Here is a 27,980-nt window from a genome sequence, read left to right as displayed (position 1 = left end):
TTTGGTCAAAATCTAATTTTGTATTTTTTTTATAGCAAAACAAGTACAACACACATACAGTACAATTAATTTAACCGAACAGTGACGTGATTGAGAGTGTGTGTGTGTGTTCCACACTACTAAGCAGAGGTAAACCAAGCGATACTGAGCTTTCCTGGTTAATCATCCTCCGGGACTGGCTAAGATCAGGTGCAGTTGGTGTGTTTGGATGGGGACTTGGCTGCAGCCTGCAGGGTCCTGCGGGCCATCTCCAAGGCCCCTTCCTTGGTCTTGTTCCCACCGATGAAACCTCCGGCGTGGACGAAGACACAGTCGGGGATCCCACTGAGCTCTGACAGGGCATCGTCACGTACCCCACGCCACTCCTCCAACAGAGACAACCTGGGACAGACACACGGAGGGACATTGTCAATACAGGCAGGTTGGACACAGAGGGACATTGTCAACACAGGCAGGTTGGACACAGAGGGATATGCTTGAGCACACAGAGTACCTGAACACAGTCCAAGTCACACCCTAACGGCTAAGGCTGATTCCAGAAAAATACTGTTTTTCAAGACTACGTGGCCCTCCAGGCTCGGGCAGGAAGGGGACACAGAGGAGAGCAGAGGTAGCATGGAGTCAGAGTGGGTTGTACAGTGTTAACGTTGCCAATAACTGTAGGAGTTGGCAAGACAGCACAAAACAGATCTGGGACCAGGCTAAGACAGAGGCATACTGTGAGGACACTGAGGTCAGGCAGGATGGACACAGAGAGCGACTGCCCAGGAAAGGGAAACATCCCATTTCCACAACACAGTAACACAGTACACAAGCCAAGGGTTCTGTCTGTTTTTCAAGTGGAACTCCAGGCCCAATCATAGGCTGTGGCTGGCGAGGGTCAGGCCCTGTCATAGGCTGTGGCTGGCGAGGGTCAGGCCCCGTCATAGGCTGTGGCTGGCGAGGGTCAGGCCCCGTCATAGGCTGTGGCTGGCGAGGGTCAGGCCCCGTCATAGGCTGTGGCTGGCGAGGGTCAGGCCCCGTCATAGGCTGTGGCTGGCGAGGGTCAGGCCCTGTCATAGGCTGTGGCTGGCGAGGGTCAGGCCCTGTCATAGGCTGTGGCTGCAGAGACACAGAATGCGTGCGTGCAGAGATGCGCGCGGGCAGAGACACAGAAGGAAACTCAAGACTGGCAGCCTATGTAACAGCCACAGCCAGTCCAAACATAGTATGTAGAATACTACATACTAATGTAGATTTGGTAGATTTGCAGTGGTCTGATACTCCTTCCATTTCAATATTATCGCTTGCACAGTGCTCCTGATGTTTAAAGCTTGGGAAATCTTTTTGTAACCAAATCCGGCTTTAAACTTCTTCACAACAGTATCTCGGACCTGCCTGGTGTGTTCCTTGTTCTTCATGATGCTCTCTGCGCTTTTAACGGACCTCTGAGACTATCACAGTGCAGGTGCATTTATACGGAGACTTGATTACACACAGGTGGATTGTATTTATCATCATTAGTCATTTAGGTCAACATTGGATCATTCAGAGATCCTCACTGAACTTCTGGAGAGAGTTTGCTGCACTGAAAGTAAAGGGGCTGAATAATTTTGCACGCCCAATGTTTCAGTTTTTGATTTGTTAAAAAAGTTTGAAATATCCAATAAATGTCGTTCCACTTCATGATTGTGTCCCACTTGTTGTTGATTCTTCACAAAAAAATACAGTTTTATATCTTTATGTTTGAAGCCTGAAATGTGGCAAAAGGTCGCAAAGTTCAAGGGGGCCGAATACTTTCGCAAGGCACTGTATATATACACACACACACACACACACATATATATATATATATATATATATATATATATATATATATATATATATATATATATATATATATATATATATATATATATATATATATATATATATTTATATATATAACATTAGGGGCAACTGTCGAGCCAGTGTCGTGCATTACCTTCAGTAGCAGTAGTTCACATTATTAAAAAAAAGACATAGCCGAGGATATTCTCTGGAAACCTCTTGAGAATCTGTTGAGGTGTGAAAAGGGACTAATAAGGTGGAAGAGGACAGATGGAAAATTGGGGTGGAGGGGAATGTGACACGGTGCTCTCTCAGTCAATATCCAATCTCACAAGAGGGAGGAAAGACGAGCTTGACAAGCAGGAACAAGTCAAGTGTGAATGGAGGATGGAGGTCGCTAAGGATGGAGAAGGGTTTGAATTCATTTCAGGAAAAATGGTAACTAGGGCACCTGCTTGATTTCATGAATTTTGACACCATTTTACTTCTGATTTAATAATAATTCACAAAGATAATCTAGTAGGCTTTGAGCAGCGAATCCTTATAACCACAGAATAACTGGACAGTATTCTCAGGACAGACACAGCAAAGGAAAAGTAGACTGGAACAATAATAGTAAGTAGGAAGAGGGGCAATTGGCACCAAAACGTTTCTGAATGAAAGAGCGAGACTGATTCTGAAGACCCATCAACAAATCACAATATTAGTCTGCCAAATGGATCAAGCAGCAGATCCCCTGGATACCACCTGTTTTTTTTGCTAATTTCTAAATCAACCATCATGCATTTGTCCCAAATGGCACCCTATTCCGTGTACTACTTTTGACCAGGAAAGGGGGATACCTAGTCAGTTGTACAACTGAAATGTGTCTAACGCATTTAACCCACAAACCCTCTGAATCAGAGAGGTGCGAGGTGCCTTAAAAATCAACATCCACGTCTTCGGCGACCAGGGAAACAGTGTGTTTAACGGCCTTGTTCAGGGGGCAGAACGACAGATTTTTAACCTTGTCAGCTCGTGGACTCGATCCAGCAACCTTTCTAGTCCAACGCTCTAACCACTAGGCTACCCTGCCTCTAACCACTAGGCTACCTGCCTCTAACCACTAGGCTACCCTGCCTCTAACCACTAGGCTAACCTGCCTCTAACCACTAGGCTAACCTGCCTCTAACCACTAGGCTAACCTGCCTCTAACCACTAGGCTACCCTGCCTCTAACCACTAGGCTACCCTGCCTCTAACCACTAGGCTACCCTGCCTCTAACCACTAGGCTACCCTGCCTCTAACCACTAGGCTAACCTGCCTCTAACCACTAGGCTAACCTGCCTCTAACCACTAGGCTAACCTGCCTCTAACCACTAGGCTACCTGCCTCTAACCACTAGGCTACCTGCCTCTAACCACTAGGCTACCCTGCCTCTAACCACTAGGCTACCCTGCCTCTAACCACTAGGCTACCCTGCCTCTAACCACTAGGCTACCTGCCTCTAACCACTAGGCTTCCTGCCTCTAACCACTAGGCTACCTGCCTCTAACCACTAGGCTACCTGCCTCTAACCACTAGGCTACCCTGCCTCTAACCACTAGGCTACCCTGCCTCTAACCACTAGGCTACCCTGCCTCTAACCACTAGGCTACCCTGCCTCTAACCACTAGGCTAACCTGCCTCTAACCACTAGGCTACCCTGCCTCTAACCACTAGGCTACCCTGCCTCTAACCACTAGGCTACCTGCCTCTAACCACTAGGCTACCTGCCTCTAACCACTAGGCTACCCTGCCTCTAACCACTAGGCTACCCTGCCTCTAACCACTAGGCTACCTGCCTCTAACCACTAGGCTACCTGCCTCTAACCACTAGGCTTCCTGCCTCTAACCACTAGGCTACCTGCCTCTAACCACTAGGCTACCTGCCTCTAACCACTAGGCTTCCTGCCTCTAACCACTAGGCTTCCTGCCTCTAACCACTAGGCTACCCTGCCTCTAACCACTAGGCTACCCTGCCTCTAACCACTAGGCTACCCTGCCTCTAACCACTAGGCTACCCTGCCTCTAACCACTAGGCTACCCATTGGGGCTCTGGTGAAAGGGAGTGCCCTGTAGAGAGAATAAGGTTGGGAAGAAAGCTCTTATTTCTAGCAACCATCATGCACTTCTTCATCTTATTCGGGGGCCTTCTGTTGCAATTTTAGACAAGTGGCGTTTAAACATGACAGACGAGGTGTTATATTGAAATATGTCACTGGTTGAGTTCGTGAGTCAACGACACCCTCCGTCTGCACTAGGATAGGCTATGGACCATTACTAACAGACTGCATTTACATAACGCTTTTCCACCTACAGTAGATGCTCAAGGCGCTTTACCATAGTAGGGGGAGAAACTCATCCGCATCTACCCTCAATGTGTAGCACCCACTTGGGTGACGCCATGGCAGCCATTTTGTGCCAGAACACTTACCGCACAGCAGCTATCAGGTGGAGAGGTGAGGAGCGATATACACCAATTGGGAATCGGGGGAGGGGTGGAGGTAATTAGGTGGCCAATGATGGAATAGCCAGAACACTGAGGTTTCCACCCCTACTCTTATGGTAGGTTTCATGGGAATGTTTACGACCACAGAGAGTCAGGACATCGGTTTAACGTGTCATCTGAAAGACAGCACCCAAGGCAGGGCAATGTCCCCATCACTGTCCCTTCACACACACTGTGTAAAGTAGTGAAAGAGAACCAGTGAGATATCAAAAAAACAAAACCCAGTCCTCTCTGGATAACTGACTGTTGTTTTAATAGTACCTCTACAGAAAGACCACAGGTGAATAATCTTTAATTGTATAGGTAAAAATGTCAAATAACCAAATCCAATTGTATGACATTATAGGACGTAGCAAAGAAATGACTTGAAATTCATAAATTGTATTTCACACTTCAGAATGTGAACTAAAAATTCCTTGATTGCTGATTAAACAAAAATGTACCCCAATCCTGCAAAATGACTACTTCATCTTCCCTCTCTCTCCAACATGCACGAGAACGGAAGAACCAACTCTGCTCACATTTCCTGGTGTGATGAGCAGTGATAAAAATAGTCTATTCTACGCAGGTGGTGTTTACGTACTCGAGACACAGGTGATAACAACACTCTTCCTGTTATCCTGCAGGGGCGGATCCGGCAGCAGCTACTTGCTGGGAGAATCATGCTTCCCTCAAGCGCTGCCATCTGGATCCACAGGCTGCGTTTCAATCCCCCAACATGTTCCCGTCCCTCGACCCTCATTTCTCCTCCCTCAGACACAGCCATCTGGGGAGGCACGGTGTCAGCGGGCCAGGGTTCATGCTCTTATTCCAAATCTTTCAGCATTTACTCTAGCCTGTCGAAAGTGTCATATGGGTGGGGGTTGTAGTGTTGTGATTTTTCTATTGGTTCCAATCCGCCAGGCAAAAACGCAGCCAAGCCCAGCTAAAAAAATATATATAAATCATTTGAAATAGTATTTAAATACAGGTCTGGTTGTTAGGCATTGTCAGCACCTACACCTACGCATAACGTTGAACTAAATGGAAAGCTTAGCAGCATCTCATACATTCTTCCCACTGCCAGGTGTCAGGTCATCCTAGTGGAAAACCAATTCTAATGAGATTCCTCACTGGAGTGGCGAGAGGGAGGAGATGGGTGAGAGAAAGAGAGAGGGAGGAGATGGGTGAGAGAAAGAGAGAGGGAGGAGATGGGTGAGAGAAAGAGAGAGGGAGGAGATGGGTGAGAGAAAGAGAGAGGGAGGAGATGGGTGAGAGAAAGAGAGAGGGAGGAGATGGTTGAGAGAAAGAGAGAGGGAGGAGATGGGTGAGAGAAAGAGGGAGGAGATGGGTGAGAGAAAGAGAGGGAGGGGTTGGGTGAGAGAAAGAGAGAGAAAGAGAGAGAGAACGGAGACCATGCAGCTGACTTCTGAAGCCTAGAGATGTGCCTTATGTTCCTCAACCCTCTGGTCATTCAATTCCCTCTCACCTTTCACAAGGCACTAAATGGGCTTTAAACTAACAGGGTTTATTTACGCACAGAAGACTGCACAGGAACGGGATGAAGAGCAGCTACTGAGGAGAAGTGATGTCCTCTCACTACAAATGTACTTTAAACCTACAGTATGAGGTTTAAACGTTACTTTAATTGATTAGACAAAATAAACACATTTAAGAGATATTTTCCATTGGTGAACAGAGATGTGAGTTTAAATAAATTCACGGTCACGCCCCCACGATGAACGGTCACCCCCCCACGATGAACGGTCACCGCCCCACGATGAACGGTCACCGCCCCACGATGAACGGTCACCGCCCCATGATGAAAGGTCACCCCCCCCACGATGAACGGTCACCGCCCCATGATGAACGGTCACCGCCCCATGATGAACGGTCACCCCCCCATGATGAACGGTCACCCCCCCCCACGATGAACGGTCACCGCCCCACGATGAACGGTCACCCCCCCACGATGAACGGTCATCGCCCCACGATGAACGGTCACCGCCCCACGATGAACGGTCACCGCCCCACGATGAACGGTCACCGCCCCACGATGAACGGTCACCGCCCCACGATGAACGGTCACCGCCCCACGATGAACGGTCACCGCCCCACGATGAACGGTCACCGCCCTACGATGAACGGTCACCGCCCTATGATGAACGGTCACCCCCCCATGATGAACGGTCACCCCCCCCATGATGAACGGTCACCGCCCCATGATGAACGGTCACCGCCCCCATGATGAACGGTCACCCCCCCATGATGAACGGTTACCCCCTTATGATGAACGGTCACGCCCCACGATGAACGGTCACCGCCCCATGATGAACGGTCACCGCCCCCATGATGAACGGTCACCCCCCCATGATGAACGGTTACCCCCCCATGATGAAGGGTCACGCCCCCATGATGAACATTCACAACATACCAGTGAAATAACTAACTATGACCTGACTGCAAGAAGTAGAGATCAAACAAGAGTTGAGAACTTCTACATAATTGAATCCATTATCCTTTTGACCTGCGGGAGAAGCAATCCACTTCAGAATTGCATTGTAAATTACTTACTAAAATAATTCCCTTGAAAATAATTACTTATCCACAAATAACTGATTGTAAACTGTAAGTGTGATTTCTGCTAGAGGGGAGAACAACACAGATGTGTGCACAGTTTATAATTGTACACGTTGTGTGTGTGTGTGTGTGTGTGTGTGTGTGTGTATGTGTGTACTCCAAATACACCTTTCAAACCAGAACTATGATAATTAACTAAAGCAAACTGCATACAATAACTAAACATTCAGCACTCTGTATTAGAATATATTTGCATATAAAAACATAGGTTGATATTTTTCTCATGGGTTATCAACAACATGAGATGATATTTGTTCCATCTCTTTGTTTTACCAATGACCCCAGCCAATAAGCAGAGGGATATTTTACCTATTGACCCCAGCCAATCAGCAGAGGGCTGTTTTACCTAGTGACACCCAGTCAATCAGCAGGGGAGAGAGAGTCTGTCCGTCTGTATTTTCTGTTTGTGTGAATCATAAACGTGATGGTCTGACATTAAATGACACGAGGAGAGTATACCAGTCCACCCATTATGACACCATTCTTGAATAGGGACCCCCCTTCTATTCATTGTATTTAAATGGCAGCAGATGCCTTCAGGAGCGAACAAGAGAAGAAAGTGTCTGCAAAAAATAACTACCATTAAAAATTCTGAAGCTGTTCCTCCCCCTAGCTACAAACCGACAACTCAGGAAGCTGTTCCTCCCCCTAGCTACAAACCGACAACTCAGGAAGCTGTTCCTACCCCTAGCTACAAACCGACAACTCAGGAAGCTGTTCCTACCCCTAGCTACAAACCGACAACCCAGGAAGCTGTTCCTCCCCCTAGCTACAAACCGACAACTCAGGAAGCTGTTCCTCCCCCTAGCTACAAACCTACAACTCAGGAAGCTGTTCCTCCCCGTAGCTACAAACCTACAACTCAGGAAGCTGTTCCTCCCCAAAGCTACAAACCGCCAACTCAGGAAGCTGTTCCTCCCCCTAGCTACAAAACGACAACTCAGGAAGCTGTTCCTCCCCCTAGCTACAAACCGACAACTCAGGAAGCTGTTCCTCCCCCTAGCTACAAACCGACAACTCAGGAAGCTGTTCCTCCCCCTAGCTACAAACCTACAACTCAGGAAGCTGTTCCTCCCCCTAACTACAAACCTACAACCCAGGAAGCTGTTCCTCCCCCTAGCTACAAACCAACAACCCAGGAAGCTGTTCCTCCCCCTAGCTACAAACCTACAACTCAGGAAGCTGTTCCTCCCCCTAGCTACAAGCTACAGCTCAGGAAGCTGTTCCTACCCGTAGCTACAAGCTACAAAACTCAGGAAGCTGTCCTATCCCTAGCTACAAGCTACAGCTCAGGAAGCTTTTCCTACCCGTAGCTACAAGCTACAAAACTCAGGAAGCTGTCCTACCCGTAGCTACAAGCTACAGCTCAGGAAGCTGTTCCTACCCGTAGCTACAAGCTACAAAACTCAGGAAGCTGTTCCTCCCCCTAGCTACAAGCTACAAAACTCAGGAATCTGTTCCTCCCCGTAGCTACAAACCTACAACCCAGGAAGCAGTTCCTCCCCGTAGCTACAAACCCACAACCCAGGAAGCTGTTCCTCCCCGTAGCTACAAACCTACAACCCAGGAAGCTGTTCCTCCCTCTAGCTACAAACCTACAACCCAGGAAGCTGTTCCTCCCCGTAGCTACAAACCTACAACCCACAACCCAGGAAGCTGTTCCTACCTGTAGCTACAAACCGACAACCCAGGAAGCTGTTCCTCCCCGTAGCGACAAACCTACAACTCAGGAAGCTGTTCCTCCCCCTAGCTACAAACCTACAACTCAGGAAGCTGTTCCTCCCCGTAGCGACAAACCTACAACTCAGGAAGCTGTTCCTCCCCGTAGCGACAAACCTACAACTCAGGAAGCTGTTCCTCCCCGTAGCGACAAACCGACAACTCAGGAAGCTGTTCCTCCCCCTAGCTACAAACCGACAACTCAGGAAGCTGTTCCTCCCCCTAGCTACAAACCGACAACTCAGGAAGCTGTTCCTCCCCCTAGCTACAAACCGACAACTCAGGAAGCTGTTCCTCCCCCTAGCTACAAACCTACAACTCAGGAAGCTGTTCCTCCCCCTAACTACAAACCAACAACCCAGGAAGCTGTTCCTCCCCCTAGCTACAAACCTACAACTCAGAAAGCTGTTCCTCCCCCTAGCTACAAACCGACAACTCAGGAAGCTGTTCCTCCCCGTAGCTACAAACCTACAACTCAGGAAGCTGTTCCTCCCCGTAGCTAGATGTAGAGTAGACTATTAAAGGTGCACACTATGTAGGGAGTAGGGAGCCATTTGACTTTTTTTGTACAAATATTAGGCAAGTCAGTTAAGAACAATTTCTTATTTTCAATGACGGCCTAGGAACAGTGGGTTAACTGCCTGTTCAGGGGCAGAACGACAGATTTGTACCTTGTCAGCTCGGGGATTTGAACTTGCAACCTTCCGGTTACTAGTCCAACACTCTAACCACTAGGCTACCCTGCCGCCACATGTATTGGTAGATGTAGGATGTGTAGTCGGACAGGAAAACACTGGACCCTCCACTAGTTCACTACACCTATAGTCAACTCTAAAGCACTGTCTTAGAAAAAATACGTTTCTATCTTGAACATAAGGGTTCTTCAGACATCCCCATAGGAGAACCCCTTTTGGGTTCCACGTAGAACCCTTTCCATACCATAGAGGGCTCTAAATGGAACTAAAAAGGGTTCTCCTACAGGGACAGTCTAAGTAGTGTACTAAAGTAGTGTACACTACCTGCTATTGTAGAAGATCCGGGTAGTGTACACTACCTGCTATTGTAGGCGATCCGGGTAGTGTACACTACCTGCTATTGTAGAAGATCCGGGTAGTGTACACTACCTGCTATTGTAGGCGATCCGGGTAGTGTACACTACCTGCTATTGTAGGCGATCCGGGTAGTGTACACTACCTGCTATTGTAGGCGATCCGGGTAGTGTACACTACCTGCTATTGTAGGCGATCCGGGTAGTGTACACTACCTGTTATTGTAGGCGATCCGGGTAGTGTACACTACCTGCTATTGTAGGCGATCCGGGTAGTGTACACTACCTGCTATTGTAGGCGATCCGGGTAGTGTACACTACCTGCTATTGTAGGTGATCCGGGTAGTGTACACTACCTGCTATTGTAGGCGATCCGGGTAGTGTACACTACCTGCTATTGTAGGCGATCCGGGTAGTGTACACTACCTGCTATTGTAGGCGATCTAGGTAGTGTACACTACCTGCTATTGTAGGCGATCCGGGTAGTGTACACTACCTGCTATTGTAGGCGATCTGGGTAGTGTACACTACCTGTTATTGAAGGCGATCTGGGTAGTGTACACTACCTGCTATTGAAGGCGATCTGGGTAGTGTACACTACCTGCTATTGAAGGCGATAGTGTACACTACCTGTTATTGAAGGCGATAGTGTACACTACCTGTTATTGAAGGCGATCTGGGTAGTGTACACTACCTGTTATTGAAGGTGTGCAGACCGGCTGGGACACACTGGACTCTCCACTGTCCGTTCTGGTCAGGGTAGAGGACAAACTTAATGGAGGTGTCCACGCTCAGCTCCTTCTCCAAGGAAAACAGGTGCTCCTTCCAGGGACAACCACCCTGAGAAAACACCACTATCTCGCCACTGGGGTCAACCTGGGGACGGACACAAATCAATCACATTTACTCAGGAATTCACTGGTCACAAAGTGCTTTGCAAACTTAAAACACGGGATCGATACCTATTGTGACGCACACACTGCATCAATACCTACAATTTCATAACGTCTCACACTAACACTTTGCATTAATATCTGTATTGTTACTACACTTAAACCTACGCGCGCGTTTACGCCGTAACTACGCGTGCGTTTACGCCATAACTACGCGTGTATTTTCACATATTTACACGTGTATCATACATGGAATTTATTTTAACAGGCAAAGTAGTCCTGGAGAGAAGCAACATGACAGGGGATGTCATCAGAACAGCCCTGTCCGCTACCTAGTGTAAGTGAATATCTGCATGTCTACGGTAGGTACCTGCTTCCTCGTCTGTACAGCTCCCTCCACCACCACACGAGCAGGAAGCCAGGAGTTCTGGTAGAAGTCAACCCGGTCCAGGAACTCTGCTCCTACCATGCCCAGAGCCGTATGGAAGCCCTCCTAAAATACACAACATGAGGAGACAACAGGAGGAGGAGACGACAGGAGGAGGAGACGACAGGAGGAGGAGACGACAGGAGGAGGAGACGACAGGAGGAGGAGACGACGACATGAGGAGGAGACGACAACATGAGGAGGAGACGACAGGAGGAGGAGGAGACGACAGGAGGAGGAGGAGACGACGACATGAGGAGGAGACGACATGAGGAGACGACATGAGGAGACGACAGGAGGAGACGACAGGAGGAGATGACATGAGGAGGAGACGACAGGAGGAGACGACATGAGGAGGAGACGACAGGAGGACACGACATGAGGAGACGACGACAGGAGGACACGACATGAGGAGGAGACGACAGGAGGAGACGACAGGAGGAGACGACAGGAGGAGACGACAGGAGGAGACGACAGGAGGAGACGACGACAGGAGGAGACGACATGAGGAGGAGACGACATGAGGAGGAGATGACATGAGGAGGAGACGACAGGAGACAGGAAATGTCACGAAACATAAGGCGACACCAGGAGATATCAGCAGTCTTGCAGCACATGAAGGACAGCACAACAGCTGCTAAAGTAAATACAGGATAGATAAACATTTTTCTACAAGGAAAACTAAAGGTCGCTAAAGGTCTCCCTCACTGACTGACTCACTGACTCAGTGAGTGTGAGCAGCTGGGAGTTTGGTGAGACAGGACGAGAAGGGCAGGAGGAAAAATATATTACTTTTTTTTTTTCAATCAAAAAGTGACAAGGTGACAATTGATTGAATCAGGAAATCACAGGGCTGTTGAGTAGCGCAGCCTGTCACAATCCACAGTGCCTTTCCAGGGTATGACATATGAATAGAGTCGACGACCAGCCTCACAGAGTAATAAGTAAGTGCTCCTGGTCTGAGAAAGGTGTGGGAAATGGAGGAAAATGGATGGACAAAGAGTTTATTCCCCCTCTGCCCTCCCCATTCCCCATCTGAGACAGACGATAAGAGTTTATTCCCCCTCTGCCCTCCCCATTCCCCATCTGAGCCAGACGATAAGAGTTTATTCCCCCTCTGCCCTCCCCATTCCCCATCTGAGCCAGACGATAAGAGTTTATTCCCCCTCTGCCCTCCCCATTCCCCATCTGAGCCAGACGATAAGAGTTTATTCCCCCTCTGCCCTCCCCATTCCCCATCTGAGACAGACGATAAGAGTTTATTCCCCCTCTGCCCTCCCCATTCCCCATCTGAGACAGATGATAAATCACAGGTGTTTGACCTACTTGTCCAATCGTTGTACAGAGTTTAAAAGGCAACTGCACTTCCTGATTTGTCCTAGTTTCAGATTTGGTTCCTTAAGAAATGCTAGCTCCCGTTACATTATGTCAGGATATGTCACTGAGGGAGAGAGGGTAATGTATAACCTTTACATTATGTCAGGATATGTCACTGAGGGAGAGAGGGTAATGTATATCCTTTACATTATGTCAGGATATGTCACTGAGGGAGAGAGGGTAATGTATATCCTTTACATTATATCAGGATATGTCACTGAGGGAGAGAGGGTAATGTATAACCGTTACATTATGTCAGGATATGTCACTGAGGGAGAGAGGGTAATGTATAACCGTTACAATATATCAGGATATGTCACTGAGGGAGAGAGGGTAATGTATAACCGTTACATTATATCAGGATATGTCACTGAGGGAGAGAGGGTAATGTATAACCGTTACATTATGTCAGGATATGTCACTGAGGGAGAGAGGGTAATGTATAACCGTTACATTATGTCAGGATATGTCACTGAGGGAGCGAGGGTAATGTATAACCTTTACATTATGTCAGGATATGTCACTGAGGGAGAGAGGGTAATGTATAACCGTTACATTATGTCAGGATATGTCACTGAGGGAGAGAGGGTAATGTATATCCTTTACATTATGTCAGGATATGTCACTGAGGGAGAGAGGGTAATGTATAACCGTTACATTATGTCAGGATATGTCACTGAGGGAGAGAGGGTAATGTATAACCGTTACATTATGTCAGGATATGTCACTGAGGGAGAGGGGGCAATGTATAACCTTTACATTATGTCAGGATATGTCACTGAGGGAGAGAGGGTAATGTATAACCTTTATATTATGTCAGGATATGTCACTGAGGGAGAGAGGGTAATGTATAACGTTTACATTACATCAGGGATCCTATAGAAATATTGAGTGCAGGAAAGCGATCACGTGGCAGGCATTGATAAGGGGAGAGAGCTTTGGATTAGGCATCAAGGGGGTTGAGGTCAGGTCAGGTCACCTTAAGGGAGGAGGAATGGTTTAACCCTATCCCTTCCTCTTCCTGTCGAACCATAACAGATCTAAAGGGTTGGAGAGAAGGAGGAGTGCATCTAAACTGGAGTATATATACTGTGTTGGTGGAAACATGTTTTGTCTGAATGCAGTTGTATTGATCCTCTGGGAAGAATAAACTTGGTTAAGCTTTCATAATGCCCGTAGAGTTTATTAGAACCCAACAAAACAAACCAAACATTAATTTACGTTGTGGTTCAGTCACGACCACAAATTTCACAAGACTCCCTGTAGTCGATTTAGACAGTATAATAAATACTTCTGAGTCGAATTAATACCACATAGGCTGTTTCTAAATGAGAAGCTGGTTTTTAGGGGCATTTCTCTCTAATGGCTCAATATCCTCCCGTAGATGATAAACACTTGCCTTACTCAAAAGGCACTGTGGTAGTGGTGGTGGTGGTGTGTGGTGTGGTGGTGGTGTGTGTGGTGGTGGTGTGTGGTGGTGGTGGTGGTGGTGTGTGTGGTGGTGGTGTGTGGTGGTGGTGTGTGGTGGTGGTGCTGGTGGTGTGTGGTGGTGGTGTGTGGTGGGTGGTGGTGTGTGGTGAATGGTGGTGGTGGTGCTGGTGGTGGTGGTGTGTGATAGTGGTGGTGGTGGTGTGTGTGGTGGTGTGTGTGGTGGGGGTGGTGTGTTGTGTGGTGGTGGGGGTGGTGTGTTGTGTGGTGGTGGGGGTGGTGGTGGTGTGTGGTGGTGGTGGTGTTGTGTGTGTGTGGTGGTGGTGGTGTGTGTGGTGGTGGTGTGTGTGGTGGTGGTGTGTGGTGGTGGTGGTGTGTGGTGTGTGGTGGTGGTGGTGTGTGGTGGTGGTGGTGGTGGTGTGTGGTGGTGGTGTGTGTGGTGGTGGTGTGTGTGGTGGTGGTATTGTGTGTGGTGGTGGTGGTGGTGTGTGGTGGTGGTGGTGGTGTGTGGTGGTGGTGGTGGTGTGTGGTGGTGGTGGTGGTGGTGGTGGTGTGTGGTGTGTGGTGGTGGTGTGTGTGTGGTGGTGTGTGTGGTGGTGGTGGTGGTGGTGTGTGGTGGTGTGTGGTGGTGGTGGTGGTGGTGGTGGTGTGTGTGGTGGTGGTGTGTGTGGTGGTGGTGGTGGTGGTGTGTGTGGTGGTGGTGTGTGTGGTGGTGGTGGTGGTGTGTGTGTGTGGTGGTGTGTGTGTGTGGTGGTGGTGGTGGTGGTGGTGTGTGTGTGTGGTGGTGTGTGTGTGTGGTGGTGGTGGTGTGTGTGGTGGTGGTGGTGGTGGTGTGTGATGGTGGTGGTGGTGGTGTGTGGTGTGTGTGGTGGTGGTGTGTGTGTGTGGTGGTGTGTGTGGTGGTGGTGGTGGTGTGTGTGGTGGTGGTGGTGGTGGTGTGTGTGGTGGTGGTGGTGTGTGTGGTTGTGGTGTGTGTGGTGGTGGTGGTGGTGTGTGTGGTGTGTGCTGGTGGTGGTGTCTGTGGTGGTGTGTGGTGGTGGTGGTGTCTGTGGTGGTGGTGGTGTGTGGTGGTGGTGTGTGTGTGGTGGTGGTGGTGTGTGTGGTGGTGGTGTGTGTGGTGGTGTGTGGTGGTGGTATTGTGTGTGGTGGTGGTGTGTGTGGTGGTGGTGGTGTGTGTGGTGGTGGTGGTGGTGGTGTGTGGTGGTGGTGGTGTGTGTGGTGGTGGTGGTGGTGTGTGGTGGTGGTGGTGGTGGTTGTGTGTGGTGGTGGTGGTGGTGGTGGTGGTGGTGTGTGGTGGTGGTGGTTGTGTGTGTGGTGGTGGTGGTGTGTGTGGTGGTGGTGTGTGTGGTGGTGTGTGGTGGTGGTATTGTGTGTAGTGGTGGTGGTGGTGGTGGTGGTGGTGGTGTGCGTGGTGGTGGTGGTGTGCGTGGTGGTGGTGGTGTGTGTGTGGTGGTGGTGGTGGTGGTGGTGTGTGTGGTGGTGTGTGGTGGTGGTGGTGGTGGTGTGTGTGGTGGTGGTGTGTGTGTGTGGTGGTGGTGGTGGTGTGTGGTGGTGGTGGTGTGTGGTGGTGGTGGTGGTGGTGGTGGTGTGTGGTGGTGGTGTGTGGTGGTGTGTGGTGGTGGTGTGTGTGGTGGTGGTGTGTGTGTGGTGGTGGTGGTGTGTGGTGGTGGTGGTGGTTGTGTGTGTGGTGGTGGTGGTGTGTGTGGTGGTGGTGGTGGTGTGTGTGGTGGTGGTGGTGGTGTGTGTGGTGGTGGTGGTGGTGTGTGTGGTGATGGTGGTGGTGTGTGTGGTGGTGGTGGTGTGTGTGGTGGTGGTGGTGGTGTGTGTGGTGGTGGTGGTGGTGTGTGTGGTGGTGGTGGTGTGTGTGTGGTGGTGGTGGTGTGTGTGGTGTGTGTGGTGGTGGTGATATTGTGTGTGGTGGTGGTGGTGGTGTGTGTGGTGGTGGTGTGTGTGTGTGGTGGTGGTGGTGTGTGTGGTGGTGGTGTGTGTGTGTGGTGGTGTGTGTGGTGGTGGTGGTGTGTGTGGTGGTGGTGATATTGTGTGTGGTGGTGGTGTGTGTGTAGTGGTGGTGTGTGTGGTGGTGGTGGTATTGTGTGTGGTGGTGGTGGTGGTGTGTGTAGTGGTGGTGTGTGTGGTGGTGGTGGTATTGTGTGTGGTGGTGGTGGTGTGTGGTGGTGGTGGTGTGTGGTGGTGGTGTGTGTAGTGGTGGTGTGTGTGGTGGTGGTGGTATTGTGTGTGGTGGTGGTGGTGTGTGTGGTGGTGGTGGTGGTGGTGTGTGTGGTGGTGGTGTGTGGTGGTGGTGGTGGTGGTGGTGTGTGGTGGTGGTGTGTGGTGGTGGTGTGTGTGTGGTGGTGGTGTGTGTGTGGTGGTGGTGGTGGTGTGTGGTGGTGGTGTGTGGTGGTGGTGTGTGTGTGGTGGTGGTGTGTGTGTGGTGGTGGTGGTGGTGTGTGGTGTGTGGTGGTGGTGTGTGTGTGGTGGTGGTGTGTGTGTGGTGGTGGTATACCGAGAAGGTACGTTTCCCCCTGTCAGATTCAGAAGTATCGACTCAGGAAGAAGAGACTCATTCAACCAGACAGCCTGGTAGTAGGGCCTTACAGTTATTCAGGAACACTGGCAGAGCTCAAATCTTGACATCTCTGAGCTTGTCTGGCGCCGGTTGGACGCCTCAACAAAGTGTTACCGGGGGACTATATTAACACACACACACACACACACACCTGTACTGACTGAAGACTGGTGTTTCAGCCCTTTTAATAGGGTATATTTCCACACACACGGTACGCCACACATTGACTGACCTCGGTGTCCTGGCTCTTGCTGTTCCAGCGTGGGTTAAGGTGTCCGACGCGGGCGCTGAGAGTGGTAGAGACAGCGTAGCGAGCCTCTCCATCATACTGGGAGATCCCGTTGTCCACAGCATCCACCTCCTCCACCAAGTTCTCATACAGCTACAGAGAACAGAGAACGTTACATCCAACTAGTTCTCATACAGAGAAGAGAACGTTACATCCAACTAGTTCTCATACAGAAAACAGAGAACGTTACATCCATCTAGTTCTCATACAGCTACAGAGAACAGAACATGGCAGAGAGGTTATCAATAGGGATGGAGCCCCCCCCCCCCCCCCCCCCCCCCAGAGCCCCCCCCCCCCCCCCCCCCCAGTCTCACCTTATCATAGAGCACCTCCAGCTGTCTGTCTCCTTCCTTCAGGGAGGTGAGCTGAGACAGGACCCTCCGGCCAAAATGAAGGTAGACCAAACCGGCCGAGCTCAACTTGGTCACCCAGGGCTTCTCTGGACACAGGCTGTGGAACGTCTCAGAGAAGGTCCTGGATAAGCAGAGAGCAGCACACATGAATATGTTATGTCTCCATCTTGTAGAAATATCCCCCTCCCCTTTCCATGCATAATCTACTGCCTCTATGATTATACTAATCCCATGTTTATGGACCATCAGATACTTGGACACAGGCTGCTGAATGTTCCCCTAAACGTCCTGAACACGGGCTGCTGAATGTGCCCCTAAACATAATGGACACAGGCTGCTGAATGTTCCCCTAAACTTCCTGAACACAGGCTGCTGAATGTGCCCCTAAACGTCCTGGACAGAGAGCAGCACACCCACCTATCACTCACTCTGTCTCATTCAAATTCTAAAGATTTATTATAATTCTAAAGCAGTTCACACATCATTTACAAAGACTTATCTAAACTCTGAAGCTTTTATTGTCCATCAACTTTATATAAGACAGACACGTGTTTATTTGGCTTGAGGCGAGTCTCCTCTAACACAACCATTCTTGGTTTCAGCAGAATAACAGCAAGGTGTGACGTCTGTCTTTAAAGACTAGCTGGAGGATAACAGCAGGATGTGACGTTTGTCTTTAAAGACTAGCTGGAGGATAACAGCAGGATGTGACGTCTGTCTTTAAAGACTAGCTGGAGGATAACAGCAGGATGTGACGTCTGTCTTTAAAGACTAGCTGGAGGATAACAGCAAGGTGTGACGTCTGTCTTTAAAGACTGGCTAGGTGCTCATTGAAAACAGTATCAGGTGGTGAACGGCAGGATGTGACCTCGGTCTTTAAAAACTGTCTGGGTGCTCATTGAAAACAGTATCAGGTGGTGAACGGCAGGAAAATGATACTATCTGTTCCATCCATGACAAATGAATTAGTGTCACTTAAAACGGAAAGCAGTAGTCTACTTGTTAAATAGTTTTCCTGTTGGTGATTGTACTGATCATATCAGAAATGTATGTTCACGTAACATTAACTAGAGGTAGCCTAGATGTGTTATCAACCGAGGAAGCATCCTTCTGCTTCTTCCAAAAAATAGGTTAATAGACTATTTAAAATCCAATTTAAATCAATGTGGTTAATTTAAAAGAGACATAAAAATGAGATCAACAGATTAGATTGATAATACGACTCTAGAGTCTTGTCAATACAGACTGATCAGAACAGGAACAACAGAACACACAAATGAAATCAGAACAATCCCCACCAGGGACTCTGGACACCCGCGGCTGGCTACCTAGAGCAAGACAGTGCTTTCAGCAAAGGCTAAGTGTAAATGAAAAAAAAACATTTCAGTCAAAATTCAAAACACCAAAATAAATGAACACTCCTTGGCTTTCAGTAATATGTCTCTACACAAGTGTTGCCTTTTATATTTTAGTAGGCCAGTTGATAATGTCAATCAACTCTACCCAGGGTGGTGTCTACTGAGCGTGTGAGGAGATGAGTGCCTCACAGCAGGGGGGCCTGCAGTGGTCATTTCATTCTGGCTTAATTGAGACAACGGTAACGTGACAAATGACACCCTATTCCCTACAGTGCACTGTGGGCCCTGGTCTAAAGTAGTGCACTATATAGGGAATAGGGCCCTGGTCTAAAGTAGTGCACTATATAGGGAATAGGGCTCTGGCCTAAATTAGTGCACTATATAGGGAATAGGGCTCTGGTCTAAAGTAGTGCACTATATAGGGAATAGGGCTCTGGTCTAAAGTAGTGCACTATATAGGGAATAGGGCTCTGGTCTAAAGTAGTGCACTATATAGGGAATAGGGCTCTGGTCTAAAGTAGTGCACTATATAGGGAATAGGGTGCCATTAGGGCCACTTCTAGCCCCGCTGAGCGCCAAGCGTCAGATACTCGAGTGGCATGCTGTGTGGCACACGGTCGATAACTAGCAACGGAATCCCTGCATCAATTATACAGAGATGGCAGTTAAATATGGACAAAAAGAGAAGAAGGACCAATCAATCACCCACCTGTCTGTCAGTCTGTCAGTCTGACACAAATGTATTTCTATCCAAATGTTGTTGCCATGTTTTTAAAACCCGTTGCCATGTTGTTGCCATGTTTTTAAAACCCGTTGCTATGTTGTTGCCATGTTACCCGTTGCTATGTTGTTGCCATGTTTTTAAAACCCGTTGCTATGTTGTTGCCATGTTTTTAAAACCCGTTGCTATGTTGTTGCCATGTTGTTACCCGTTGCTATGTTGTTGCCATGTTGTTACCCGTTGCTATGTTGTTGCCATGTTGTTACCCGTTGCTATGTTGTTGCCATGTTGTTACCCGTTGCTATGTTGTTGCCATGTTGTTACCCGTTGCTATGTTGTTGCCATGTTGTTACCCGTTGCTATGTTGTTGCCATGTTGTTACCCGTTGCTATGTTGTTGCCATGTTGTTACCCGTTGCTATGTTGTTGCCATGTTGTTACCCGTTGCTATGTTGTTGCCATGTTGTTACCCGTTGCTATGTTGTTGCCATGTTGTTATACGTTGCTATGTTGTTGCCATGTTGTTAAAACCTGTTGCCATGTTGTTGCCATGTTGTTACACGTTGCTATGTTGTTGCCATGTTTTTAAAACCTGTTGCCATGTTGCTGCCATGTTGTTACCCGTTGCTATGTTGTTGCCATGTTGTTACCCGTTGCTATGTTGTTGCCATGTTGTTACCCGTTGCTATGTTGTTGCCATGTTGTTACCCGTTGCTATGTTGTTGCCATGTTTTTAAAACCTGTTGCCATGTTGCTGCCATGTTGTTACCCGTTGCTATGTTGTTGCCATGTTTTTAAAACCTGTTGCCATGTTGTTGCCATGTTGTTACCATGCTGTTGCCATGTTGTTCCCATAAACCCATCCCTATCCCCACCCCTTTTCCTTATGCCCTCTGCCTAAAACAGGCTTACTTTGATTTTTTTGGTGCCAGAGGGCCCGGGTGTTGCTATGCGGGATGGGGCAGAATCGATGCAGTAGAGTATCGCCATATTATTGACGATATTATATTGATTATATGACTCCATGTATCAATTATTTTGTTTAAAAAGCTAGTTGTTTTTGCTAGGTAGTCAAAGTTAGCTAGCGCCACCTGAGATAGCAGCTAGAGATAATATCAGGAGGGAGGGGGAGGCGGGAAGGGAGGGGAGGGAGGAGGGGGGAGAATGATGGAGAAGCTTAGTTCTCTCTCCTACCTGCTGGGGGGGGAAAACCTCTGGCATTTCCATACCAATCAGTACACAGACAGGTAATTGACTGATAAATCATTAATGTGATGACAAGATTTAGCCACATAAAAAATACATGATTTCTCTTTTATATGCGATGTCAGTGTGCCTTCTATAAATTCACATATCTGCAATCATGTTGCTCTAAGACTACAGCTTGTGGTTGGTATCAGTCGGTATGTAATACTGGAGCGTACCGTTACTCCTCAAGGGCCAAGGACACAATGTTATTTTCAGAGGTAGACTGGCCCTGGCAGACAAAACATCCAAATACTCCATCTATACGTGAATCCATTGTCAAATTGCGATATGGTTCTAGAAACAAAAAGCTCTTTACTTTCATATCAAAATAATTTCAAACGTAAAATACAAACTTACAGTTTTAACCGGTTTTATCTCAGTTGCAGTCGACAGTATTTTTTCACTGACAACCCTTTTCTGACGGCGGTTTTCCGTTGCACACAGGTGTGGCCTTCTTCTTACATAAACAAGCGCCGGGGCAGGTAGCCGGGACTGGGGCAGGTAGCCGGGACTGGGGCAGGTAGCCGGGACTGGGGCAGGTAGCCGGGACTAGGGCAGGTAGCCGGGACTGGGGCAGGTAGCCGGGACTGGGGCAGGTAGCCGGGACTGGGGCAGGTAGCCGGGACTGGGGCAGGTAGCCGGGACTGGAGCAGGTAGCCGGGACTGGGGCAGGTAGCCGGGACTGGGGCAGGTAGCCGGGACTGGGGCAAGTAGCCGGGACTGGGGCAAGTAGCCGGGACTGGGGCAGGTAGCCTAGTGGTTAGAGTGTTGGGCCAGTAACCGAAAGGTTGCTGGATCGAATTCCCGAGCTGACAAGGTAAAAGTCTGTCGTTCTGCCCCTGAACAAGGCATTTAACCCACTGTTCCAATGTAGGCCGTCAATGTAAATAAGAATTTGTTCCTAACTGACTTGCCTAGATAAATACCCCTGAACAAGGCAGTTAACCCACTGTTCCCCGGTAGGGCCGTCATTGTAAATAAGAATGTGTTCTTAACTGACTTGTCTAGTTAAATAAAACATTCATTTAAATAAACTCCCCCGTAAAGAAGACGCCTTCGTCCAATGATTTGTGTGTAACGCAATGGAACAGAGTCATGACCAAGGGCTAGTTCCACTGTACCTCTGATGATGATCATAGAGATGCTTCTTGGGGTCAAACTCTCCTCCCACATCCACCACGATGTCACACTTGGCGAGCTCTGCAGGGTCCCGAGTTCTGACGATCTCAGCATCCTGAAAAAAATATGAAATTCAGCAGAAATTTCTAAAATATCATTAATGTCCAATACATTAGGTGCTGTGCAATCGTTCTATCTGAGCGTGCACGGTGCACCGTCTGGGTGGAGTTGGGGAAAAATCCGCCGAACCGGCGAGCTAAAAAGAACGCACCTACAGACCTCTTATCGTGGCGAGGGCGGACCATGTGGTTTAATGAAATTCAATCTGTTTCAACGTTATGCATTTGGGGCGTTATGCAATGCTGAGCTTATGCCATAAGTACAGTAGCTAGCTGGCGTTAGAATATACTAACGTTAACTAGCTAGCGAACTCTTGTCTTTGCCGGGGTGGAAGAAACGTTGAATCGTGCATTAATATTAACCATATAGTTTCCTGCAAAATAGGAACAAATCAATGTTATGCACCTTGTACTCCGGGAGCTGGTGAAGGAAGAAACAGGCTAGCACTTCATCACAATGAAATGTCCCGTTATGGGTGCCGATTATTTTACCAGACATGTTTTCTGTGCAGAGTCGCTTGGGTTGGTGTGACATGTATCTTCTTTCTGCAACTGGTATACTGTCCCTAACCGGTATATTTCTAAAAACACTAGTAAACACTGAAGTTCGGAAAGTGAATTTCAACAGGTTCGGTGCTAACATGAAGTTAGCTGCTACACACGCTGCTGAAGATAATGAGGCGGACTGTAATTTCAGACGGACTGGAGACATGCCGGATATGGCGTATAGCTTCTTCTTCTTTGGAGTTTAACGGCGGTTGGCATCCAATATGTTGCACTATCGGCCCCAACTGGACTATAATATAAATCCATTGTACTTTGTGATGCAAAAGGGGAAAACAAAAGAGTCAAATATCGTATACCCAAATACTTCTCTGCAGCTGCCACCACCACATCTATTTGCTGTCATTTACATTCCATTTCTGTGGTACAGTTGATAACCATTGCTATGAACGCTAAGAAGCCAACCTTACTGAAGCAAACATCACTCGTTGGTCTATCCCTCTGTGCTGGCACAGATGTTCTCCTCTCAGGATCCTTGACCCTTGACCCATCCTCCTCTGCTATCTTCCCTGCCTCAGCATACGACACCTTCTGCACTACTCTGAATCTAGGCACCTCAACCTGCCCCTCTCTAACCGGACACTTCTGATCCCCAGCAACATGGACACCCCTACAGTTGACACACACAACTGTATCCACCAAAACTACACAATCCTCTGTCCCATGCCCTCCTGCACACTCCCCACATCTTGGAATCTCCCTCTTACACACGACTGCAACATGACCATCAACGTTGCACCTGAAACAGGGCAGTGGATTCTGCACAAAAGCTTTAACAGGGAAACTGATATCCTGATATGTCTGGTTGAGTCTCTGACTCAAAATTCAAAAAGGACTGACAGTGTCTCCTCTGTTCCACCACGCTCACCACCGTGTCTGAACGGTGGGCGTCACAAACACCAGGAATATTCACCTTCAATCGCTCCGCCTCCACACTTAACGCTACCCCCTTTCCTTTCATACAGCATATCTAAAAATCCAGTGTGGATTTTGTCCTGTTTCTGACATACATACAGTATGTTGACATTATATATATATTTTTTAAGTTGCACTAAATTCACTGAAATTCTTATGTTGTCTATTGTGGACTTTATTCAGCCAACTGTAGTCATTCAGCTTTGACAGAGCTGTTCCATCTGCGCTCGAAAAAGGCAGAATGGGTTGTTTCCTCTTATCTATCGTAGGCTTCTCTGATGAGTTGCCTTTGGTACAGATAATAACCATCAGTCTATATGAGTTGTATGTTTATAACCATCAGTCTATATGAGTTGTATGTTTATAACCATCATTAGTCTATATGAGTTGTATGTTTATAACCATCATTAGCCTATATGAGTTGTATGTTTATAACCATCATTAGTCTATATGAGTTGTATGTTTATAACCATCATTAGCCTATATGAGTTGTATGTTTATAACCATCATTAGCCTATATGAGTTGTATGTTTATAACCATCATTAGTCTATATGAGTTGTATGTTCATAACCATCATTAGTCTATATGAGTTGTATGTTTATAACCATCATCAGTCTATATGAGTTGTATGTTTACATGTTTCTAACCATCAGTCTATATGAGTTGTATGTTAACATGTTTCTAACCATCATTAGTCTATATGAGTTGTATGTTAACATGTTTCTAACCATCATTAGCCTATATGAGTTGTATGTCAACATGTTTATAACCATCATTAGCCTATATGAGTTGTATGTCAACATGTTTATAACCATCATTAGCCTATATGAGTTGTATGTCAACATGTTGCTGTGGATGCAGAGACTAAGATTACAGCGTAGGGTAGAAAAGTGTCCATGTACCACTGCCCTGGTCAAAGGTCAAAGGTGGTACACTATCTAGGTAAATAGGGTAGCAGGTCAGACACAGCCACTGTGTCAGCCTCAGTATTATGCTACTATCTAGGGGACGAGCAGTCCCAAGCTAAGATGCAATATTAAATCTGATATTGGTGCTTCATCCCCTCTGAGTCATTGAAGTTATGTAAATAAAAGCATTTGGACTGTTTGAGAAAGATAGAGGGAGAAATAAAAAACGTATGAGCATCAGTTGTTTCGGACTATAGAGGCGGAATTTGTGAACGTTTGTAATGAGAAGGCAATTCATCATGAACAATGATTTGGCATGTTCTTGTCATCGTTTGACAGGTATGTAAAACTAGTGAAATGTCGACACCTAGTGGAGTGTGCACGTCATCGCGTCACTTCAATTCAAAGAAATGCGTTCTGTCGTGCTATTGGTTTAGGATGCGGTTACGGATTCGCTCACGTGAGGTCAAAATAAAAACAACTACCTCTATACAAAATTACATGTCTTTGGGGGGAATGAATGAATGAATATAAACACATTTTTAAAAATCCCTAATTCGAGCAACGTTGATGTTGGAAACAAACACGAATGAGAGAGATCATACAGGAGAGACCACTCAATCTGGTGTGCGTGTGTATCCTATTTCAGCACCAGGAAGAGGGGACAGCTCCCTCCCCCACTCTCTCCCAGCTCTCCTTCACGAGCTCTCAGGTTTACAGCGATAACATAATTAGCCAGATGGGACCCCTCGCTCGTACACAGAGACTCAGATAGAACCAAAACGCACCAAGAGGGGGGGTACGCTACACTCAATGCTCCCGTCTTTAAACGCGTCTCAAACGGAGAATAGGATTTAGGACCTGCCCTGTCCTTTCATTGACGAACTCGTAATAAACAATCAAAGCAGTTCGCTACCGAGCCGTAGAACACAGACAGACGGTAGGTTTCCTTATCCGTTATACGATTGCACAGGAAATGATCAGGGCGCTGTCAAGTGCCATGTACCTGTCTGTTCCTTGTGTGCTACCTTGCCCTCATGACAGTTATTTGATCCATATGTTTGTTATTGCATGGGTGGTTTTAGGCAAAGGATATTTACTGATGGTTGTCAGTATGCTGTTGTTTATTGTGTTTGTGTGTCAGACTCAGAATTCTGTAGACTCTATTGATTTAGATATTTCAGTGGACCATGAATTGCAGCCTACAACACGGGTCGATCCAATTTAGCATCGTTCTAAGACCCTCGTGATCACCCTCCTGTGCCAGTGCCTTACATGGAAATGGCACTTTAAAAAATAATAATATCTTACTAGAAATGAAATGTTTATATTCTAAGCTTTTTTTTTATGTCATTTTGCCATGACAGTTTGGAGTGGCAGTAGGTATTCACATGCCAATTGTCAACAGTTGAAACGACAGTCAGTCAGTCACAGCATACAACACAGTATCTAGCCTAGTGCCTAGTGCCTTTTGTAGCCTACACGCGGATTGTTGAAATTCAATACTCTCTGCCTGCCACTTTTATTCTGGACAAAGGACAATGCACTGAGATGGCTATCTCTCTGACCATTAATCCCCATGATAGGAGCCTAGTCTAATCATATTGTTCTGCAGTATCACATTATACGGTTAGGGGGCGCTCTAGCGTCACTATAGCCAATGTCAGGCCTTACTGCATCGGCCGTATGTCATCCACGTTATGATTTTTTTTCCCCAAATGGCACCCTATCCTCTATGTAATGCATTACTTTTAACCAGAGGTCATGGCCAAAAAGTAATGCACTATATAGGAAAAGCTGCCATTTGGGACGGACCTGTTATGTCGGCAAGCCAAGACAAGGTTCTCCACCTCTCAGGGTAATGAACTCGATATTTATTGATTAGGAGTTTCATTTTCTTGAGTGCTATAAACTATAGAGTTTCACTCGTTAGCCCTTCAAATCCTTAAAACCCATCGCCGACAGACATCCCTGCCTGGCTGCCATCAGCGTGTTTTATGGTAATCAATTTGACATCCTGGCTTTTGGTAGTATTTTTTTTTTTAATGCAAGTAGCATATTGAATCACATTGCCCTTACAACAAGGGATCAGTATTGTGGTATTGGCTGACTGAAGCACTGTAAACAATTATCCATTTTTATGAACATGAAAGTGATAAGAAATAATTTTGATTTGTAATTGGGGTAGGCTCATTATGGAGTGTTATTGAAAACTGTTCATCCAATTTATTGAGTTAACTGATTTGGGCCAAATGTAAAACATTTTTTGGAAGCTTCAACGTTGTCTCTTACATTTCAAGGCCATGGATAACGAATGTTGTGTTACAGTACACTGGTCATTGGCAAAACTTTACTGCACTGCATGTTTGAGGTGTTAGACAATAGTATTGGGGAATTATGCTGAAATATCAGATCCAAATTCTTCTGCAGTGAGAGATTATACTATCACAGACTAGAGAACAACATTTATACAATCAACATTAAAGATTATCAGCGTGAGTACAGCGGATTGGCTGATGATTACATCATATCTCTAAGAACATAATATTTACTAAATGGTTTGTCTTCTGTCAGTCTGGCTTATGGATTTAACTATTTCATCTGTCTGGTCTTTATACCCAACAACTGTCACTTTCCCCACTGGTCTCACTATCAAAACGTAGCATTGCTTTTCCACTGGTCTCACTATCAAAACGTAGCATTGCTTTTCCACTGGTCTCACTATCAAAACGTAGCATCGCTTTTCCACTGGTCTCACTATCAAAACGTAGCATCGCTTTAGTGGGAGAAAGAAAGAGAATCAGACAGTGTTTGTTAGAGAAATATTTTAAGAGAGATTTTGCTCTCACATCTTAAGCCTTGAAGTACAATTCTTCCCCAAAACACACTTACTTCTTCCAAAAAACACACTTACTTCTTCCCAAAAAACACACTTACTTCTTCCAAAAAACACACTTACTTCTTCCCAAAAAACACCCTTACTTCTTCCAAAATATACACTTACTTCTTCCAAAAAACCCTTACTTCTTCCCAAAACACACTTACTTCTTCCAAAAAACCCTTACTTCTTCCCAAAACACACTTACTATTCCCCCAAAACACACTTACTATTCCCCCAAAACACACTTACTATTCCCCCAAAACATACTTACTTCTTCCTCAAAACACCCTCACTTCTTCCCAAAACACCCCTACTTTTATCCAAAACACCCTTCTTCCCAAAACATCCCTAGTTTTTCCCAAAACACCCTTACCTTTCCATCAAACACCCTTCTGTCTTCCACAAAACACCATTACTTCTTCCCAAAACCCTATTGCTTCTTCCCAAAACACCCTTAATTCTCCCCCTAACACCCTTACAATGTCCCCAAAGCACCCTTACTTCATCCCCCAAAACACCCATACTTATTGTCCCAAACATCGTTACTTTTCCACTAACACCCTTACTCCATCCCCCCCAAAAACGTACTTCTTCCCAAAAACACCCTTACGTCTACCCCAAAACACAATTACTTCTTCCCAAAAACATTCTTACTTCTCCCGAAAACATCTTTACTTCTTAAAAAAAAATATATTCTTCCCCAAACACCCCTACATCTTCTCCAAAACAAATGCACCTTTTCCAAAGCCTGCTTACTTCTTCTTCAAAACATCCTTGCTTCTTCCCAAAACACCCGTATTTCTTACCAAAACCTGCATTTTTCCTCAAAACAACCTTACTTCTTCCCAAAACCATGTTGCTTCTTCCCAAAACACCATTACTTCTTCCCAAAACCATGTTGCTTCTTCCCAAAACACCATTACTTCTTCCCAAAACACCATTACTTCTTCCCAAAACCATGTTGCTTCTTCCTAAAACAACCTTACTTCTTCCCAAAACCATGTTGCTTCTTCCCAAAACACCATTACTTCTTCCCAAAACACCATTACTTCTTCCCAAAACTCTCAATTCTTCCCAAAACACTCCTAC

At 46.9% G+C, this 27,980-nt stretch overlaps 1 protein-coding gene across 1 annotated transcript; it reads right to left on the bottom strand.

Annotated features, from left to right (window-relative positions):
* Positions 1–22,519, bottom strand: myg1 (myg1 exonuclease). The gene is made up of 7 exons (XM_036950892.2): positions 22,029–22,519; positions 21,506–21,618; positions 17,020–17,179; positions 16,649–16,798; positions 10,989–11,111; positions 10,420–10,601; positions 1–381 (listed from the first exon to the last, which is right to left on the bottom strand). The coding sequence occupies exons 1-7, from the start codon at positions 22,332–22,334 to the stop codon at positions 186–188; spliced, it is 1,230 nt and encodes a 409-aa protein (XP_036806787.2). The 5' UTR covers positions 22,335–22,519; the 3' UTR covers positions 1–185.
* Positions 22,520–27,980: the final 5,461 nt, after the last annotated feature.

The sequence above is a fragment of the Oncorhynchus mykiss genome, chromosome 17 (genome assembly GCF_057628025.1).
Source record: "Oncorhynchus mykiss isolate SJ-2025 chromosome 17, ASM5762802v1, whole genome shotgun sequence".
Classification (NCBI taxonomy): Eukaryota; Metazoa; Chordata; class Actinopteri; order Salmoniformes; family Salmonidae; genus Oncorhynchus; species Oncorhynchus mykiss.
This window is presented reverse-complemented; position numbering and strand designations above follow the sequence as displayed.